Below are 17,949 nucleotides of genomic sequence, written 5' to 3' on the forward strand. Positions count from 1 at the left end.
CACATCCATACATACAAGCACACATACACACTCACACACATACACACACACACATGTTGACAAACGCACACAAATAAACACACACACAAACAAACACAGTCACACACTACAATTGACATTGTATTCATGGATTAATCAATTTATGGTAACAAAAAAATATTTAAAAGGCAAAAACAACAAACAAAAATTAAAAACAAAACAAATAAATAAAAACAAAACACCTGATTTGACGCTATTATTGTCACTCATCATCAATTTTCAGTGTTTTAGGTAGCAAATTTCTCATATAATTTTGTATTATCACATGTGATTCACTTCCTCAACTTGACATAATTGAGTTGAAAAAATCGTTTAAAAAAAAACTTGATCGTTTATATAGTGTAATATCCACTAAATGTGCTCAAAGTGCTTCACAAAGGGTCCCTAGCCAACAGCAACACATAACATGTAGGATGAGACATGTCACCTGTTGGCGATATTAACAATATTTTTTTTTCAACAGAGACCATGCTGTGAATGCCCAGGTACTCATTTTACACTTGAGAACATTGAAAGAATGAATGTGAGTAAAGAGACTTTTCCAAGGACTCAACAATGCACCACTCAGAGCAGGACTCAAAACCAGGACCTTCCGTTTGAAGAAGAGTGTCATACCATAAGTCCACACAGCCGACGAACGTTTAAAATGTTAATCGAAAGTCTAAGATGTTAAATAAATGTTACATTAAAATGCTTTGCATTTTTAAAAAAAAAAAAAAACATTAATAGGGAGGAGGGGAAAGTAAGGGTAGCAACCCGATTTTAAAATTCTTATCTTTTTGACTAATTTCAAACATAATTTACTTTTATTCCTCCCAAAAGAATACTAGACTGAAGTGATAATCTTCTGAATTATTACTGAATGTAGAACTCATTGTATATTTCTTTTTATTTCTTTTTTCATATGCTCATAATGTGACTGGATGCATTACTCACATGGCTAATGGAGATACAGCAGTACACAGCAAAAGCAGATGCGATGTCCTCATCGAAGGTCGTGAAATATTGAAACGTTTTCTTGTTGCACAATTGGGCCACACCAAGGACAACACCTATAATAATAAGAAGAATAAGAATAATGATAATAATAAAATTGATGATGATGACGATGATGATGATGATGATGATGATGATGATGATGATGATGATGATGATGATGATGATGATGATGATGATGAGAGAGGAGAGAAGAAGAAGAAGAAGAAGAAGAAGAAGAAGAAGAAGAAGAAGAAGAAGAAGAAGAAGAAGAAGAAGAAGAAGAAGAAGAAGAAGAAGAAGAAGAAGAAGAATGATAATAAGAATGATGATGATGATGATGATGACGATCACAACAACAATGACAATGACAACTACGACAATACAACGATGACGACGACGACGATGATGATGATGATGATGATGATGATGATGATGATGATGATGATGATGATGATGATGATGATGATGACGATGATGATGATGATGATAAAAACATGCGGTTAAAATATATCATATGGACACTATCAATAAAAATGAGAAAGAAGTGCCTAAATACTTTATTACATACCCTCTTCATCTTTGATGGGGAAACAAAGAATGTTCCTGAAATATGAGAAAAATCCAGTTGAATATAATTAGCTGTGAAGATGAACACCTTGCAAAAAAAATTAGTATTATTCTAACACAAAACATGAAGATAGTACTTTTTATTTGCTTTATACATTGTGAGAAAGGGAAGGGGGCAGAAAAAGGAAGTCAAAATCGTTCATTAAAAAAATAAATTCCAAAACTTATAGCATCTGAGTGAGATGCTTGAATGCTCTGAGTAGACTGGCTTAATGTGGAGAACATGAAACATCACTAAACGAATCCTTACTTAATTCCATGGTAAGGATGGCATTTACTTAATTCCATGGTAAGGATGGCATTTACTTAATTCCATGGTAAGTATGGCATTTACTTAAGTCCATGGTAAGGATGGCATTTACTTAAGTCCATGGTAAGGATAGCATTTACTTAATTCCATGGTAAGGACGGCATTTACTTAATTCCATGGTATGGATGGCATTTTTGTCTACCCTAGACTGTAGCGGAAGTTTGAGTTTGAGATGAAGAATAAAGTTTAAGATAGTACTCATCTAGAAAAAAAAATACAAAAAAAAAAAAAAACGATTTAGCTTTGGTCTCCATCAGGGGAGAGCAAACAATTGGGTGATATTACTAATTTTTTTTTCAGACAAAGACTATTAATGGCCAGTTACTTATTTTACACCTGAGTACGGTGAGAGAATGTGAGTAAAAAGCCTTTTCAAAAATGTGCTGTTCAGAGCAAGACTCAACTCTTGGACCTTCTGATCTGAAGGCGAGTGTCATACCACTAGACCACATAGCCACACAAGAAGAAAACACATAGCTTTGTGCATGTTCTTCTTGCTTGCCTTGTTTTATTTTGATACATCCCATTGTACTTTACAAAAGGCAAGCATTATGGCGGGTTACTAGCAGATCTAATACCTGGTTCATGGTGCAGAATCTAAAATGAAGCCCTTTACAACCATTTCTCTTTACTATTTTTAATTACATAAACTATGTCAATCTGGGTAGATGTATCTTTAAAATTTACTATGTAATCCCTATTAAGTGCATCCAACCTAACCCCTACACAGTATATGTCACGGCATTAGACCTATCTGTCAACACTAAGAGAAACATTAGACGTGTGTGATCTGGCAATAAAATATAAGTGAATCACTTAACCCATTTGGTGTTCCCTCCCTTGTGTTTTTTATTATCTCTCTTTCAAACTTCCACCTCCCCTATAAAAATGAAAAATATGTATACAGCATATTTCTATGAATTTACAATGATCAATGCACTTCACAATTTTTTTTTATTCCCCCATATGGAACCAATTTTCCACTTCATAGAGTACTGGCCTCCTATTAGGCGTCCTTCTTGTACTAACACTTACAAAATCTGTCATTGCCAGATACTCATTCAAACCCCATTGACACCTATAGGGTCAAGGTATAGGCTAGTTTCAGTTCATAGACCACACTTTCTTCATAGTTTACATTACAGCTAAGTGCACCCTTTAGACTCCATTTTCTAAGCGCACAGTGCGCATAATAGGGGTGATATACTAGAAAAAGTTCAATGACACTAACCTAGTGCGGAATCCTGTTGAATCGTCAATACCTCTATAGAATAAAGGATGGGAGTAGGCATCCCGGATATTGAGTAAAGTACCTGCAAAGAATGAGGCATTACATGATGATTGTGTTGGTATAAATTAGAGTATCATTACTGATTCGTTAGTTACTGCTAAAAAACTAATTCGAAACAAGGAAATATTAATGCCACGGATATTCATAACAACTCGAAAAGAAGAAGAGAAAAAAAAAGTTATTTAGTTCTCAATCAAAAATGTAATATGGCTGTCTTTTTACATTTTTTACAAAAAGCTTACATGCAACATCACCAAACTAATTCCTTTGAATAATGCAATGCCTGTAAACTTGTCTGTGGTTGTGCAAAATACACAATTGAGATGTGGAAGCAACAAGGGATTAGTAATAAAAAAAACATGATGTTTTTCCAAATCTATCAACATTTTAAATAAACAGATTCCAGCAGATAAGTATTTACATAAACCAAATGTATTGCAGCAAACAGGTGAAGATGACAACTGATATGAGACTTAGGAATATAGCATTAGAGACATTGATGACAATGATGTGGACGTGGTGGTGTGGTGGTGGTAGTGATGATCATGATGATGATGATAATAATCATGATGATGATGATGATGACCCAATGATGATTTAAACAATTGATTAATTACAATGAATCCAAATGTGCTATTATGTTTCAAGCCTCATAAGCTTTTAAATTTTTAAATTTTTTTTTTAAAGAAAAGAAAAGATGATAAATGAAGATTTTATTTAAACAAAGAAAAAAAAATTGAAAATATATATATATATGTATATCCCACCTGTGGTGGCGACGTGGCCTGCAATCCCTTGGGTCTTGGGTAGCCGTATCTCTCCTTGGACCTGCAACAAAAGGAATAAAAATGAATGAAGTACAATTTCAACATACAAAAAATCTTGTTGTTTTACCAGGATCTTATATTATTTACTTCCATGTCCAGCATTCAACAGGATTCGTCAACAGGCATAGTTAGATGAGTTTGCAATTCGTGACAAATAATTTCAGTTGAAATTCAACCCTTTACACAGTTCTCACTGGATTCTAGAACACCGAATTCCAGCACTCGCTGTAATACGACACGCTGGAGATGAGTGACCAAATTCTATCTTTCTAATAAGTCGTTGCTTCCAATGAGCATCGGATTTCAGCATGTTTGGCATCACCTGAGAGGGTGCTAGAATCCAGCGAGTACTGTACTGTAATAATTCCATCCATTTTGTCATGTCCCACCTGCTTCGTCATGTCTAGTTCATATAATGAAGGGAACAAAAATAAAGGTAAAATCTTATAATATGCTATTGTCTGCTCTGCTTGCTTTTCCTTACAATTTATTTATTTCTCATATTAAAATATAACATTTCTATCTGACAGGACTGATTTTTTGTATAAGATTTTGAAGTGTGTAAATAGTGATATTACTTCGCTGTTTTTCAGCATAATTATCATATGCTTTTTGTTATACGTTTCCAACTCAAAATATAGAGGAAATTTATTGTCTATCTACATTTTTTGTATTAGTACTATATATCGAGTATTTCAAACTTTTGTGCAATGTTATTTTCAATTAATGGATAACAGTTTTCCAAGGTCATGTTAAAACTAAGATTGTGAATGTCATTACTAATTTGTTAGTTACTACAAAAAAAAAAGGGGGGGGAATTCAAATCAAAGAAAAATGAATGACACAGACAATTATTACAACTCTTAAAGAAATAATATCTAAATTAATTCTTGACCAAAGTGTAAATGGCTGTCTTTCTAAAAAAAATATTTACAAAAGCTTATATCTAACAGCACTAAATTAATTTGAACATGTTCAATGCCTGTACTTGTCTATGTTGTGCACATACACATTTGAGATGTGGGAGGAACAAGGGGATAGTAATAAAAAAAAAAACATGATATATTTCCAAAGGTATCAACATTTAAAATAAACGGATTCCAGCAAACGAGTGAAGATGATAATTGATATGAGATGTAAGAATGACAGAAATTTGACATCCAGACTGCCTAGTTTACGCTTTAGTTTCATGTTGATCTGTTCTCAATTCTATAGCTAATGTGCAGTCTAGTCTATTTTTGCCAACCAATACTGACTGACAAACTATTGAACAATAGCTGAAATATACACACAAATGTAAGTGTACCATTAGTAATAGTTCTAATCAGTAACTTTGAATATGGCGAAGACTGACTGGCAGATAACAATGAAATACAGTTATGGGATGTTCAATGTTAAAGTCGGCCATTCAATCCTCTAGGGTTCCTCTAAGCTCATTTTCTGCGATAATCATCTTTACTTCTTAATGTGACCATCTGTTTTATCTCTTATGAATAAATAGTAACTTCATCACCAACAAAAAGTGGTTGATAAATTTCATTTGGTTTCACTTCTTTTTAAACTATGATTTAATTAATTTTACAGAGTTTTTCATTTCTTTTTTCTTTCTCCATCTTATAAGCCAAGCCATAAAATCCTTAAGGGTTAGAAAATTTGCAAGAAACACCAAAATTAGTCTAATGAGAAAGAATAAAAATTTGGTGAGACAACATTATGTCAATAAATTAATAAATAACAAGGCTGACATCAACAATTGTCTATTTCTAAGGGTTGGTATGACATCAAGATAGTTGTAAGAGAATATATCTGTTGTCTACTAACAATCTGTCATCAACTGATAATCTCATTTGTTGTTTACAAGGAAATGACACTGTCAGGAAACCATAACTAACTGTCAAACCGCATCCGGGCTTGTCATAAGTTATGATCACACATATTAAAATTTCTCTTTTATTTAGCAACGTGACAGAAAGTATCCCATGGCAGAATTTACAACTGGTGCAACCCATAGAAAATGATAACTATGAGTGGAGGAAAATACAATCCAAGTTCTACTAATGGCAAAGTCAAGTGGCCATCTAATCAAAATGGACAGTATTGTTCTCATTTACTGAGGTCAATGTCTGAAACTGAGCCCCAATAAGATGAAGTATTGGTCAAACTGCGGCTAGGAACAAATATACCCCAATAAGTTCAAAGGGTATATAGCGTTGTGTAATAAAAACTAAATTGCCTTAACTCTCTCATATTTACATTAATGTATAATGTAAATGTAAGAAATAAGAGAGACTGTATCCCCTTTAATGAATATAAAATTACTAATAAAGCTATTTCTTCTAAAAAATCATTTTTGTTCAAATATGCAGTACTTTGTTCACAATGTGACCTAGGTTATAAAAAAAAAGGTTTAAGAAAATCAGTAAATGACCTCTGTTTGTAGAACTACTGATTAGTTTTGATTTAATACAAAATCACAAACATAAAATCTGTAAGAATTTTTTTATTATCATACAAACGCATTTGATACGTTCTAAAGGAAGCGATAACTGGATAATGTGTATAGAAAAAATGTCTGAAAACCAATCCATATAATAGTTGGAAAAAGGGATTAAATCGAAAAAAAAATTAATAACAAAATGAACACAATTTCATCTGGAGCATCTTCCAACCAGAACATGCAATGTGTGAAAAGAAGTATTTAAAAATGGATAATAAATGTAGAATATACAGCAGCCCCTCAGATTTAACGAGATATTGGATTTGACAGAGTAATAATGTCTAATTGTCTTTTTCTCCTCTAAAAGAAATGTTTGGTTAACGTAAGTAGTCACCACTTTCTTTCAACGAGTGAGACCAAACATTAAACCAGATTTGACCCCCCCCCCCCCCCTTTGTCCATTGAATCAAACAGACCAATCAATGTCCAGAATTGAAATCAATATTATTTTTTTAATGGCTCCAATAAGCTCCAAAATCTTTTTCTTTCTTTTTTTTTTTTTCTTTAAAAAAAAAAAGTAATTGAATAGAACATCAAACATAAAAATAAAAAAAAATTAATACCAATATAATTTTATCAATATTCAAAATCAACGGACACTAAAAATTTCAATAGGTGTGATATGGTTGGCAACAACTTCATACCAGTGATGGAAAGATGGAGGAAAGAACAAGTGGTCATGGTGATGAAGGTGAAAAAACATAAAAGAAAAGTGCCTGAAAAGTTCCGGGAATGGGAAGCACATTGTTCTGAACTGAAGTTCATGTTCCATTTATTGAGGTAAAAACATATTAAAATTTACAGACTTTATCAAATTCATATTTCTACCATTTTTTAAGTGTTTAAAATGTTTCAATAATAATAATACTGATGTGAATAGACATAAACATTAAATTTTGTCTTTAAAGTAAATAAGGAAGGGTGCTAGAATCATAACAAGAGGGGAACCAGTGGTTATTATCAACAAACACGTGCTAATGTCTTAATCCATGAACAGAATCGCATTTGAAGACATCTTATGGAATTTTTTTCTCGATTTTAAACCATTACCCCTTAAATATTTCCGTGCAACCCTTGCAGAGCATAAAATTCAACCAAAGTGTCCACATTGATAAAGCAATCTAGTTCACATACGTATTGCGCATGCTGTTGTTCATTTCTCAAAGAAAAATTAAATGTATACAGTTTAAGCTTGAAAAGATAGTGACCACAGAAAGACAAAATTACACTTACGAAATCCTAAAAGTTTAGTGTAGTGGAGAAAAGACAATAGAATTATCTTTAGTAATTGATAGGACAGAGCACAGGAACTGGTGGAATTATATAATGAATGAGAATGAATACTGGTCTGACGGTGAATGAAAGGTGTAGAACGGATAACAAGCAATATAGTGTAAGATGTGGCAAAATTATTCTCGAAGCATGGCATCCTTCTAAGGGAACAAATGCCAGTGCCATATTTATAATAAGAAGGAAAAGATTTGAAAAAAAGTAATAAAATAAATAAAAGCTTTCCATAACACCATGTTCAAAGGAAAAAAAAAGAGTTTAACAGCCCTTGCCTTCATATTTTGGTACTAACGCCTGTTTCATAACAGTAAATAAAATATTTTATCATTCATAGTATATCACATAATATTACAGTCATGCCACCATCTTTGGGAATAGAGAACCTAAATCCCAAGTGTACTGATACTGCCTATCTGTACTGATGGATAACTCATGACAGATTGCATCACCATTTTCCTCTTTGGGCCAGGCAGAGAATTATGACTCAGTAAGAACGCAGGATACCCATTGGATAGGATACTATTCTATCGCAAAGCACTTTAAGCCAGATCTAACAGACTCAGCTACCCAATCACTTGAATGAAAGAGGCAGAGGGAGGGGGGGGGGTGTGAACAAAATCTCAACTACATCCTGGATTAACCTCAGTCCCTTTGCCTGTGAAGCGAATGCTCTACCAATTGAGCTATCAGGACTTCCTGATTCATATTTAGTTCAATCGTTTTGCTTGATAATTTATTTATTTAAAAAAAATTAAATGCATCTTTATTTATTCTGCTCCCGTTATTACCCTTTAATATAGCATGTCATTCACTCTGCATTACACAAATTTTACCAATATCTAATAAATGCCTTTTCAGAAGAAAAAAAAAAGGTGGAAACAGAATAGAAGTGACCGTGTCAAAAATATTCAAAATAAACAGAGTTGTGATGCGATGAGGATTGAAGTTGTGAAACAGGGAGAGAGAGAAAAATGTGAACAAACTAGATCAAATCCCATCATATTTGCCATCTGGACTATTGTGAGATGAATCTATGATTAAAACATTCAAATGATTACAACTAACCCACTAACTAATCCACACTCAATCATCTGATATTTGTGATCCACCATCTCAAAGCACTAATATGTTGGGATGAATTGGACCATGGAAAGTGATTTCAGAATTAAAATGATTTTTAAAAATATTGATTTTTTAGGTTTTTGCAATGTCAGAAATTGTATTAACTCACTCAATCCTAAAGAATTTTGCAACTTTTCAAAATTGGAGAAAATGTATTAAAAATGAGCATGTACATAGATAGTTTTATTCAACTACCATTAACATGCAAAAACTAAAAACATTAGCTTTGATACTACGTCCATAATTTCTTTCAGAAAAATGTATTAAATAGATATGGAGTAAAAGTAACCCCAGTAACCTATGGATATAGTCGGTCTTAGGGTTGAGTGAGTTAATACTCTGATATAACATATAGATACCAACCTCAAGTTTCATGGTTATGTCTATGAATTCAATTTTCAGCACCTAGGTCATCCTGACATAATACCGCTTTGAGACAGTGAACTGATCGCCCCAAAAGGGTATTATGTTGGGTGAACAAGATGCAGATAAAGATTTTATAGTTTAAATGACCAAAAACGTGAAATTTCAGTTTTTGTCCCATTCATAAATTATATTTACTCTCATCGATAAAACATAAACTTAATCCAAGTCTCATTTTTATGGGCTATTAATTCAATGTTAGCATCCAAATCTCCCAACATAATACCGTTTTAAGGCGTCGGGTCACATTTCAATATTTACTCTGTATCAAGGTAAAATCTAAAGGCTTTAATTTTAAAATACAATCAAACAAAAACAAAAAAAAAATCAAACAACAAAAATTTTCAGTGAGTTCCCTTGATTAAAAAAACACAAATGAAAAATGCAATAATGGAATACTTTAGGATTCTTGAACTTTTTTTCTGTTTGGAATTTCAAACCAGTTTCAAACAGTGAAAGCTTGGGAGTGCTCAATTGGAAAGGAATTCGAAATCTAAATCACAAGAATTCACAAAAATTCTTTGACCACACCCAGTCAATAACCGAGACTGTTTCTGATTAAGAGGTTTTGTTTGTCTTTTTGGACATTATAGAGCAGAGCTCTGATGATTTGACTACAAGAATAATTATCAGTGAGATTATTGTGCATCAAAATATTTTTTTAGTAAACCTAGATGTATAATGGGATGAATATGTCTTGGGTGGCTACATTTGAGGCAGCATGGCTCAGCTGTACAGTCTTTGCTGCATACCCAAAAGGTGCCGAGTTCGAATACCCACTGCGCTGTGTGGCCTTCAGCAAGTCAACTCGCCCTGGCTCAGTTTGCAGTGCTGCAGTGCGGCTGACACCTGGGTTATTCAAGTCTTTCCTTGGAAAGACCCTCCAGACAAATTTCCCCAATGGGATGAATAAAAGGAATTTTAGTTTTGACTTTAGTTTATTACACTCCATATAAAAAAGTAGTCCTTCAGAGCCTTTACGCCCATGGATCCCAAGATTATCCCAGTTTCTATAGCATGAAACAGACAATAGCAATTGGTTGCTACCCTTTGGATAGGACACTAGTCTATTGCAAAGCACTTTCTGCTAGATCTAACAGACCCAGCTACCCAATCACTGTTGGGTGGACAGGGGGGGGGGGGTCAGAAAAAAAATCTCGACTGCACCCGGGATCGATCTTAGTCCCTTTGCGTATGAAGCGAGTGCTCTACCAACTGAGTTATTGGGACCCCCACACTCCATATAACGGTGTAATTAAATCAAGTTTTACCAATAACCAAAAAGGATATAATACAATTAATTGGAAGCTGAGAGAAAGATATGCCATAGACAAGCTGACCACATTTTTGTTTCGTAGTTTCTTCTATTGAAGTGTACCAATGGTTACACAAATCTTACAGCAAATCATTACCTTCAGTAAAATGGAATAAGATTTTTAAAAAGTCAAAAGATTATAGATCCACAATAGGAATGCGTTCAAAGAAGAAAAGTTGGACCGATTTTAAAAGTAAATAGAAGTAGAAAACCAAATGACCTCATTTCACAGCAATAAGTCAAAGCTAAATGAAGGGGATAATAAATCATATGTGAGAAGACGGTTATGGGGGATGGTAATAGTGGACATAGATAGAATTCTATGCTAAGATCACAGACATCCCCTCCCCCTACCCTAGGCCTACCCACCACGAGTCTCCATCTATCGTGCAAATAACCTTAAATCATATCTTTAATTTGTTGTTGCTGTAGAAATAACATCTGCACTCAAAACATTTGTTGTTTGTTCTTGTAATTGTTTTTACCAATCTACGCTTCAAGCATTCACTCACTGTTCTATGTATTGCCTACAAACTATCAATATGTGTAACAATCTAAACGTATTGGTCAGAAATGCACGCCTTTGTTTAAGATTAGTAAAAGAAACTAAACATAAATTGTTTAAAACTTATTGCAAATTCAAAGCTTTAAAATTTGAATAATCTGATGCACACTTTATTTTTTTGGAATCTGTGCATGGTGTCAAATTTGCTACAAGTTACAATAGATATTGAATCAGAATATGCCAGCACTAATACTTGACTGCGACATACGCATTCTGTGTCAATCAGAACAATAAGCTGTTTTTCTAAAGTGACTGGGGGGTCCATGTTAGCACGAAATTTAATGTTAATAATTTAAAGAAATGGTTCCATGAATGATAAAGACTAAAAATATCAAAATTATACGATGATAAAATATATAAATATATAATAATATATATATATATATATATATATATATATATATATATATACAAATGTCTATAAAACATGTAAAACATTGAAAAACAATTGTAAAAAAAAATATTTTTTTAAATGAAATTATAAATAAAGCTATTCGGTGGCTCTGGTAGTGTATATCATTATGAACTACTCCTCCTCCCAATTTCAATCTCTCAGTAAAATTCTCATTGAGTATCAAAGGATTTGCTCTAATTTTGACCAATATGCGAAAACAACAGATTTTTAAAACATTTAAATTAAATATTTCATAACCGCTTGAGAACGAGAACATTCCTGCGAGCTGACATCAAATACTTTCTAGAATCAGACACTATGATTTCAAAAGGTGACATTTTGCCTACTTTAAATCATTTCAACTAAACGTTGTAATAATTTAACAATAATCTTTCCTGGCAGCTGTTCGCAACATTGTATTTTATTCATAAACATGACTTGAAAACTAAATGTTACCAAATCTATTATGATTTTTAACTAAGGATATTTACGGAACAGCTTCAACAAATTGAACAGATATTAAAAATTCTAATATTTGTCTTGAATTTCTACCCCTCTTCTTTATCACCTCAGGCATTTTCTTTTTTAAATTCATCCAATAGTTTTCTATCTATCAAATAATTTCATTGTTCTTTACAAAATTTCTGAAGACACATTGCTCACTTACATTTGTTATATCTATCTAATATCATAAGCCGTGAGAATACTGTAACTAAATTGTCCCATAATTAATAAACCATCAACAAATATCAAGGAATATAAAGAACATGGTAATGAAATCCCATAAGAACAATAATAATCATATCTATTTAAAATGTGCAAATGGGCAGAAAAGCCAGGGTACAAAACAAAGAAGAAGAAACGATGATGATGATGATGATGATGATGATGATGATGATGATGATGATGATGATGATGATGATGATGATGATGATGATGATAAAATAATAACGATGATGGTAATGATGAAAATGAATGGGCAAGCATTGATAACAAGAGGTAATAGTAGTAGAAGAAGAAGTAGATGACATAGTAATGTAGAAGGCAAAGGGAACGGTTACATACCCCTGTACCAAATTGCCACTGAAAACAAAAGCCAGACAAGTTGTATGGGGCACAAGCATACATAATGTTTATTATGTATTTTTTTCAAGTTCATTATAAGATGATTGGTTACAATGATTCATAACAGATGTAAACGAGATCTTGCATGGGACAAGACTTTTCTTTATTATCTTTTTCTCCACTTTTGCTTTAGTTACACGAAGTAAAAATTGGATATGATAATTATTTTGTTATCCAATTCTTTTTGTTTATTTTTTTCTATCTCTTTTATCTTTCTTTTTTCTTTCTTTTGGTAGTTTTTCTTTTCTTTTCTATTTTCTTTGGCTCCTTTTCATGATTTAATTATTTATTTACTTCCAACCTTAATACCGTTCTCAACATGCTTTGTTCAAACAAAAAATAAGTCATTCTAGAGAATGGAAAAAAAGGAAACTCTAATCTATTAGTAAAATACCTTTAGGCCAATTTTTGAAGGATTTTTAGCCAAGTTTAAAAGAACAGAAACAAATAATAAAAATAACGATTGACTTATAACATTACTTACCATTATGATAATATAGTAACAGAAAAACTCATCAAAACTCTTACTCAAGTAACAAGCTTGGTCAACTTCTATGTAACTAAAAATGTTTCCAATCAAATCCCCAAATGTTTATCTATGACTGTCAAACATTAGGTGAATTCATTTGCAGCAACAAAAGTTGGGAGAGTGCATATTATCTCAACGCAAACCAAATAATGCAAATAAAAAATCTCATCCAAGAGTCAGTTGTAGGTGATTGTAAATTAATATTTTTTGATTAATATGTTTGAAGCTACAAGTTCATGACACCACTGTTGTGTGGCTATGTGGTCTTGTGGTATGACACTCGCTTTCGGATCGGAAGGTCCTGGGTTCGAGCCTTGCACTCGGAACATAGTTGAGTCCTTGGAAAAGGCTCTTTACTCACATTCTCTCACCATACTCAGGTGTAAAATGAGTACCTGGCCGTTAACAGCGTTGTCTTTGTCCGAAAAATTGTAATACCGCATAACAGGCGGCATGTCCCGTCCTACATGTTAAATGTTGCTGTTGGCCAGGGACCCCTTGTAAAGCGCTTTGAGCACATTTAGTGGATATTGCGCTATATAAAGCTCAATAAAAAAATTAAAAAATATTTCTGAATCTTGGTCTCTCCTTCCCATCCACTCTCCTTAATCCATTGGCATACGAATAATTTTGAGCTTGTCTGATGTATCCTCAAAGTAATACATACGTAGTTGAAATGTTTTCTGCTTATGATGAACTTAAATTCACACATTTACTTTTTCTTAATGATGAGAAATAAAGTGAATGGAGAAAAGCCAGATGAAAACAGAGAAGAAAAAGATCACAGTGTCAGAGAGCCAAACCTGAGATCCAATTGATACGACACCTCACTGCCTGGCTGAGAGATAGAGAGAGGTTGGCTGAGCAAACCAGCTGGCTAGTGTGACGGCTTGAAGACCTCTCAGCCAGGCAATGGGTGTCGTATCAATTGGATCCTGGGTTTGGCTCTCTGACGCTGTGATATTTTTTTTTTCTTCTTTGTTTTCATCTGACACTTCTCCTTACACTTTATTTCTCATCATTATTGAAAATCAGCAAAGAGCATGATCAGCATTGTTTCAATTTTCATGAGATTGTTTAGATTAATAACTGTAAAAGATATTTATTTATTCGTAATTGTGTTAAACACCACTTTTGAAAATGTTCAATCTAGTGCCAATATCACAACCAAATCATAAGGGTATCTCTCTTATTTCAAATGAGAGACAGAGCTTTATGCATAACATCGACAACTATGAATCTCAAACAAAAGCAAATGAATCCATCAATTGCTTTCATGACATTCAAGATGGAAAGCATTGAGGAGAAAGTCACATAATAAATATATTCAATGCGTTTTGGGCAAGTTTAGCTGGGATGTAGCAGGAAATAAGCTGGTCCTTGTAGCTAAGCCATTATTTTTTCCACTGGTTCAATGATAGTTTTGCCCAATAAAGAAATCAATAATTTCTAAATATTTCCATTTGTTATTCATTGGCAACAAGCTGCATTTTTTTCTTTTCTCTAAAGCTGAATTCAATTTCAAGATGAAAAGTTGAACATTTTAAATTGCCTACGATTATGTGTCTTTGGTCACCCCTTTTTTTAACTTTCATACATTTGTTTTCCTTTTACTTTAAAAAAAAACCCAAAAAAACTCTCCATGCATAAAAAAATAAAAAGGGTAAAGTTTGAGCACTACTAGGAACAACATTTCTGGAAGAAAACAGGATGCTACAATTGAGAATCAATGAAGTTGAGTTAATCGAAAGTTTTCACAAAATAAAGTTAAACTGAATTGAAACCAAAAAGACAGAGAAATAAAATAAAAATGTTAATTGTCACAACTCATGAAAACAAAAGGAAAATATTATCTGAAACTGCCATGTCATGTTAGAACAAAAAAGCAGGACAGTAAAGTAATGAAAGAAATCTGAAGATTTGAATTTTAAGAGAGAGGTAACAGAAAAACTGAAATTTGAAGACAGAAGTGTCAACATCTAACTGCAATGCATGGTGTTTTATCTCAATCTACATATTCTTGAAAGACATAATTATTTAAATCAATGGAAAATTAATTTCTGAGCTCTCAAACTAAGCTGACAAATGAAGGAAAATAGCAAAGTATTCTGGCATTGTTCCAAACGAACTCAAAACTCCTTACAGTCTTTTTTTCTTTAGCATCCTGTCTTGTCCTAAGGCCTCTTAAGAGGCGCTGGAAGAAAAAAACAACAAAAAAAACACAGAGACATAAGCTGTGAAAACATGTGTTTATGCTCGAGCTGGAATAAACCCATTCCATTGCTGTAATCTTTGTTTATTGAGGCATGATGGATTCAAGCATAACGCTTTATCCAATGTCTGAACAGAATAGTTAACAACCATCATCACTCTTCCAAGTTTCCATAGTAATGAAACGCAACATTTCCTCAATGAAGCAAATGTACATTCATGAGTGGCTTGACTTAAAACCTTTAACCAAAGGAACATAAGCCATCGGTAATTGAATTCACAAGTACAAAAGGTTTCTTACTTTAAAAGGATCTTATGAAAAAGTTTTATAAAGTGTAACACTGTATATGTCCTTGTAGATGCACATGCCCTAATAAACCCATATCCCTTCAGATTACCAATCACCTTTATTCGTTGTTGTCATTTTCAAGTCTGGATGGATGATGACTAATAATAATAAAAATAATTGTATTGTTTTTGTAATGTCAAATGTATGTGGTGTTAACAATTTAACATTTTGGACATTGGTAGAGAAACAACAGTAAAAGATATAGGAAACAATGCATAACATCATTTGTGTTGTTATAAAAAATGCTGCATAAAAGTGCCTAATAAACGTTTGCAACCCCCCCCCCCCCCCCCCCCCCCCATTGTAATAATAAATACATTTCTGGATATTTACGTACAGTGTGCGGTATTATATTTATATCATTAAAATTGCTCTCTATCTTCTTCAGATTTTTTCTTTCAACAGTACTTCTGGGGGCAGTGTGGCTCAGCGGTACAGTCTTATTTCGTACCCGAAAGGTACAGAGTTCGATCACCCACTGCTGTGCTGTGTGGCCTTGAGCAAGTCACCTCGCCCTAGCTCAATTTGCGGTGCTACACTGCGACTGACGCCTGGTTTATTCTAGTCTTCCCTTAAATTTCCCCTATGGGATGAATGAAGGGAATTTCATTTCTAATTCTATTTTATTATTATTGTCACTGAAGTCCTGCTTGCTCTAACTACACTGGGAGAGATGACACTAAAAATATTCAAGCATTTATGTGGAAAATAATTCTGGACTTATATATTCATTGCTTGTTTTGGTTTGTTTTTTTTTTTTGTTTTTTTTTGGGTTTTTTTTTTTTTTTCTGTTATTATAAAATCAAGATGTTGCAATGAAAACGAATGATAATATTTTTATAGCACATCATCATGCACATCATATGAATATCACTCACTGATGATAAGAAGATAAAACAGCACATCCACACAATACTGAGCTACCATGCTTAAATGATAGAGTTACAAATTATTTGAATTACACTTGCTACACTTTCAGGTTGTAATAGTGACTGATTTAGTAGCACATCTCCTACAACGCTTATATTAATAGGAACTTCCGGATTGGTGTCAATAGTCACGGTATGACGTGTAAATTTTACACAAATCATCGTATCTTGGCCATTGGTAGTATGGATCCACGGGGCATCTCTAAAAATGTTCATTTTAGCCTTAAAGTCCAGAGAATATTCTCCCGGCAGGAAATTGATCCACAAAGAGTAGTATCCTCCTCATCATCATCATCATCATCATCATCATCATCGCCATCATCATCATCATCATCATCATCATCATCATCATCATCATCATCATCATCATCATCATCATCATCATCATATCATATCATATCATCATCATCATCATCATCATCATATATCATATAATAATCATCATCATACATATATAATAATAATAATAATAATAATAATAATAATAATAATAATAATAATAATAATAATAATAATAATAATAGTAACAACAACAACAATAACAACAAAAACCATCTTTATGTATAGAAATCAGACTATAAAAATAAAAACCCCAAGTAGCAAAGTATGCAGTGAATACTGGCGAGCTCTTGGCAGACAATAACATTCATCTTAAAGACCTAATCAATCATTTCTAGCAGTCTATTCAGTTTTAAGGAAATGTAAGGAAAGACACAGGGTCAGAAGATTAAAATCTACATATTACGAAAACAATTTCACAAAAACTCACTCAATAGAGGAAAAAAAAATCAGAGGACTTTTCCGTTTTGAAATAGATGCAGTATTGTTACCGCCACTCCAATCATTTAAGGATTAAAGTCAAGGTTCACTATCAAACCAACAAATTGAATCAAACCGACCTCATCAAAACTCTTGTCTACTTTTCTCATTCATATGAACCAACTTCTCTAGACAAGAATAACATAATATGAACCTTTGATTATGATTTCAATGCCAATGCAAGAGGGATGGCTTCTTAAGCAGTCGATGACACATGCACCCAAAAATATAAAAAATAGAAAGGAAGAAAGGTGGGGGAAAAAAAAGAAAGAAGAGAGAAAAAATAAACAAAGAAATAAAGGAAGAAAG

General features: G+C 33.0%; 1 protein-coding gene across 22 annotated transcripts in view; it reads right to left on the reverse strand.

Annotated features, from left to right (window-relative positions):
* Positions 1-17,949, reverse strand: part of LOC144970138 (cGMP-dependent 3',5'-cyclic phosphodiesterase-like) — a 258,901-nt gene that overhangs the window by 21,461 nt on the left and 219,491 nt on the right. For 11 of the 22 annotated variants that reach the window (XR_013644912.1, XR_013644909.1, XR_013644910.1 and 8 more), the window contains 4 exons: positions 4,013-4,073; positions 3,186-3,267; positions 1,586-1,620; positions 976-1,091 (listed from right to left, as the gene is read on the reverse strand). Coding sequence is in view for 13 of the 22 variants with exons in the window: in XM_078909406.1 (XP_078765532.1) it covers positions 976-1,091; positions 1,586-1,620; positions 3,186-3,267; positions 4,013-4,073 (294 nt within the window). In the remaining 9 variants the exon portion in view is untranslated. Of the gene's footprint in view, positions 1-975; positions 1,092-1,585; positions 1,621-3,185; positions 3,268-4,012; positions 4,074-12,743; positions 12,762-15,475; positions 15,527-17,949 lie in introns of all 22 variants that reach the window. The other 11 variants (XR_013644911.1, XR_013644907.1, XR_013644908.1 and 8 more) reach the window with 2 other exon arrangements.

This window comes from Berghia stephanieae, chromosome 4 (assembly GCF_034508935.2).
Source record: "Berghia stephanieae isolate SIO BIC M18660-M18661 chromosome 4, UCSD_Bste_1.3, whole genome shotgun sequence".
In the NCBI taxonomy this organism is placed as follows: Eukaryota; Metazoa; Mollusca; class Gastropoda; order Nudibranchia; family Aeolidiidae; genus Berghia; species Berghia stephanieae.